The 3813-nt window shown below is 43.6% G+C and overlaps 1 protein-coding gene across 1 annotated transcript; it reads right to left on the reverse strand.

Annotated features, from left to right (window-relative positions):
• Positions 1-570: 570 nt before the first annotated feature.
• Positions 571-2515, reverse strand: LOC134984495 (oocyte zinc finger protein XlCOF7.1-like). The gene has a single exon (XM_063950062.1). The coding sequence runs from the start codon at positions 2475-2477 to the stop codon at positions 612-614; it is 1866 nt and encodes a 621-aa protein (XP_063806132.1). The 5' UTR covers positions 2478-2515; the 3' UTR covers positions 571-611.
• Between the last annotated feature and the right edge of the window lie 1298 nt (positions 2516-3813).

The following is a 3813-nucleotide window of genomic DNA, read 5'->3' on the forward strand; positions in this document are numbered from 1 at the left end:
ATAGATTTGTCATCTTACAGGCAGCCGGTGAAGGGAGTAGAGAATGGGTGTTATGTGGCAGGAACGGGTTAGGTAACAGCTTTGCTGCTGCATTCTGTACTAGCTGCAAGCTCTGTAATTCTTTTGCTGGGTGACCCAGGTAGATGGCATTGCAGTAGTCTATGAACTTCCAAGGGAATCAAGTGTTTGATTCTGGCTATGGTCCACAGATGGAAGAATGAGGATTTGTATGTGGCAGATACCTGATGTCTGTGTCAGCCACATACCAGGACAACACAAAGATTCAGCACATGTTCAGTATTTTCAATTCTGAGCACCAAAGCATAAATCCAGATGGTTGGTAAAGTCTTGTCCTTTATTGGGGAGCTTCTATTATGTTTCACAAAGACTGAGTCACAGCCAACTGGCATCATCCACCCCTGGTGCTCAGCTAGACAACCATTTAGGATTGGTATTAGGTTCTCAGTACATGGAGCAAAAAGCAGGTCATCTGCATAGCAGTGGTAGACCAGGCCATGACGTCTGATTATATCACCCAGTGGTAGCATTTATATTGCATAAAACATAGGAGATAAGGTTGACCCTTGAGGAACATTGCATGACAGTGATAATTATACTCCAGAAGATGTAAATGGTTCCGTATTTGGGTAATGTCTAATATGTTCAACAAGAGCGGATTTATTTCTCTCACAGCATGAAAATGGCTTTTCACCTGTGTGACTCCTCTGATGTGTAACAAGAACTGATTTCCATGCAAAACATTTCCCACACTCAGAACAGGAGTACGGCTTCTCACCTGTGTGACTTCTCTGATGTGTAACAAGAGCCGATTTCTGTGTAAAACATTTCCCACACTCAGAACATGGAAATGGCTTCTCACCTGTGTGACTTCTCTGATGTGCAACAAGATCTGATTTCCGTGGAAAACATTTCCTACGCTCAGAACAGGAATACGTATTCTCACCTGTGTGAGTATGCTGATGAATAACAAAATATGATTTGAATGCAAAACATTTCCCACACTCAGAACAGGAGTACGGCTTCTCACCTGTGTGACTTCTCTGATGTGTAACAAGAGCCGATTTCTGTGTAAAACATTTCCCACACTCAGAACATGGAAATGGCCTCTCACCTGTGTGACTTCTCTGATGTGTAACAAGAACTGATTTCCATGCAAAACATTTCCCACACTCAGAACAGGAAAACGGCTTCTCACCTGTGTGACTTCTCTGATGTGTAGCAAGATTTGAGTTGCATGCAAAACATTTCCCACACTCAGAACAGGAAAATGGCTTCTCACCTGTGTGACTTCTCTGATGTGTAACAAGAGCTGATTTCTGTGTAAAACATTTCCCACACTCAGAACAGGAAAACGGCTTCTCACCTGTGTGACTTCTCTGATGTCTAACAAGAACTGATTTAAATGTGAAACATTTCCCACACTCAGAACATGGAAATGGCTTCTCACCTGTGTGACTTCTCTGATGTGCAACAAGATCTGATTTCCGTGGAAAACATTTCCTACACTCAGAACAGGAAAACGGCTTCTCATTTGAGTGACTTCTCTGATGTATAACAAGATCTGATTTCCGTGCAAAACATTTCCTACACTCAGAACAGGAATACGGCTTCTCACCTGTGTGACTTCTCTGATGTGTAACAAGAGCTGATTTCTGTGTAAAACATTTCCCACACTCAGAACAGGAAAACGGCTTCTCACCTGTGTGACTTCTCTGATGTGTAGCAAGAGCTGAATTCTGTGTAAAACATTTCCCACAATCAGAACAGGAAAACGGCTTCTCACCTGAGTGACTTCTCTGATGTGTAACAAGATCTGATTTCCCTGCAAAACATTTCCTACACTCAGAACAGGAATACGGCTTCTCACCTGTGCGAGTATGTTGATGAATAACAAAATGTGATTTGAATGTAAAACATTTCCTACACTCGGAACAGGAAAACGGCTTCTCACCTGTGTGACTTCTCTGATGTCTAACAAGATTTGAGTTGCATGCAAAACATTTCCCACACTCAGAACAGGAATACGGCTTCTCACCTGTGTGACTTCTCTGATGTGTAACAAGAGCTGATTTCTGTGTAAAACATTTCCCACACTCAGAACAGGAAAACGGCTTCTCACCTGTGTGACTTCTCTGATGTGTAACAAGAACTGATTTAAATGCAAAACATTTCCCACACTCAGAACATATCAGTGGCCTCTCACCTGCCTTAGCTGGATGATGGGTAATAAGCTTTGTGTTCTGTGTAAAACATTTGGCATCTACAGAACAGGGAAACTCTGTATCTACTCTCAGAGCTGTAACAGATGCACCAATATCAGAGTGATCAGGAGAACATTTCCCAGGATCAGAGGGATCAGCTGATAGAGCTGGATGTATAATTGGGGTAATGGAGTTATCTCCTGGAGAATCCTGTCTACTGTCATTATCTGTTATTTCAGAATCCAGGGATAGCATTAGATGTCCTTCTGAGATATTCCTGCTTGTGTGTCCATCTGCTGGAAATAAAATACATTATGGAAATATAAAATGAGTAGACAAGACCCAGGGTGTTACAGGATACAATATATAATTCTATAACTGACATGTTTTACCTGTAATCATTGCTTTTATGTGTATTAAAAAAAAAAGAAGATAGGATGCTTAGACTGGAGCTTGATCAACACTGAACGCTCATGTGGGATTACTAGAGGTGCCATGGACGCTCATGTGGGATTCCTAGAGGTGACATGGACGCTCATGTGGGATTACTAGAGGTGACACTGATGCTCATGTGGGATTACTGGAGGAGACATGGACGCTCGTGTGGGATTACTGGAGGAGACATGGCCGTTCATGTGGGATTACTGGAGGAGACATGGACGCTCGTGTGGGATTACTGGAGGAGACATGGACGCTCGTGTGGGATTACTGGAGGAGACATGGCCGCTCATGTGGGATTACTGGAGGAGACATGGACGCTCGTGTGGGATTACTGGAGGAGACATGGCCGCTCATGTGGGATTACTAGAGGTGTCATGGACGCTCGTGTGGGATTACTGGAGGAGACATGGCCGCTCATGTGGGATTAGTAGAGGTGAGACAGATGCTCATGTGGGATTACTGGAGGAGACATGGAAGCTCGTGTGGGATTACTAGAGGTGACATGGTTGGAATAATAAAACACCAAAGAAGAGAAAATGCTGTCCTGCTTGCGCTCTAATAAATAATAGGATTTTAATACCTACCGGTAAATCCTTTTCTCTGAGTCCGTAGAGGATGCTGGGGTCATCAATAGAACCATGGTGTATAGACAGGATCCGCAGGAGAAATGGGCACTTTAAGACTTTAATAAGGGCGTGAACTGGCTCCTCCCTCTATGCCCCTCCACCAGACCTCAGTTATAGGAACTGTGCCGAGGGAGACGGACATTAGGTTGGTTTATATGAAAAGAAGAAACCACCTTCGGCAGAAACTGTTGACGAGTTCTCAACTCTGCTCTATCTTCATGGAAGATCAAATAAGGGCTCTTGTGAGACTAGGCCGCCAATTCGGACACCCGCCGTGCAGATGCCAAGGCCAATAAAATTACCACTTTCCAAGTGAGGAATTTCAAATCCACCTTTTGAAAAAGGTTCAAACAGTGAGATTGAAGGAACTGTAACATCACGTTAAGGTCCCAAGGTGCCACAGGAGGCACAAAAGGTGGCTGGATGTGTAACACCCCCTTTACAAACGTTTGCATCTCAGGAAGTGAGGCCAATTGTTTCTGAAAGAAAACCGACAATGCAGAAATCTGTACTTTAACGGATCC

The sequence above is a fragment of the Pseudophryne corroboree genome (genome assembly GCF_028390025.1).
Source record: "Pseudophryne corroboree isolate aPseCor3 chromosome 3 unlocalized genomic scaffold, aPseCor3.hap2 SUPER_3_unloc_6, whole genome shotgun sequence".
NCBI lineage: Eukaryota > Metazoa > Chordata > Amphibia > Anura > Myobatrachidae > Pseudophryne > Pseudophryne corroboree.

Coding starts and splice junctions, on each gene's coding strand:
- LOC134984495 (XM_063950062.1), bottom strand. CDS start 2,477: ATGCTATCCCTGGATTCTGAAATAACAGATAATGACAGTAGACAGGAT.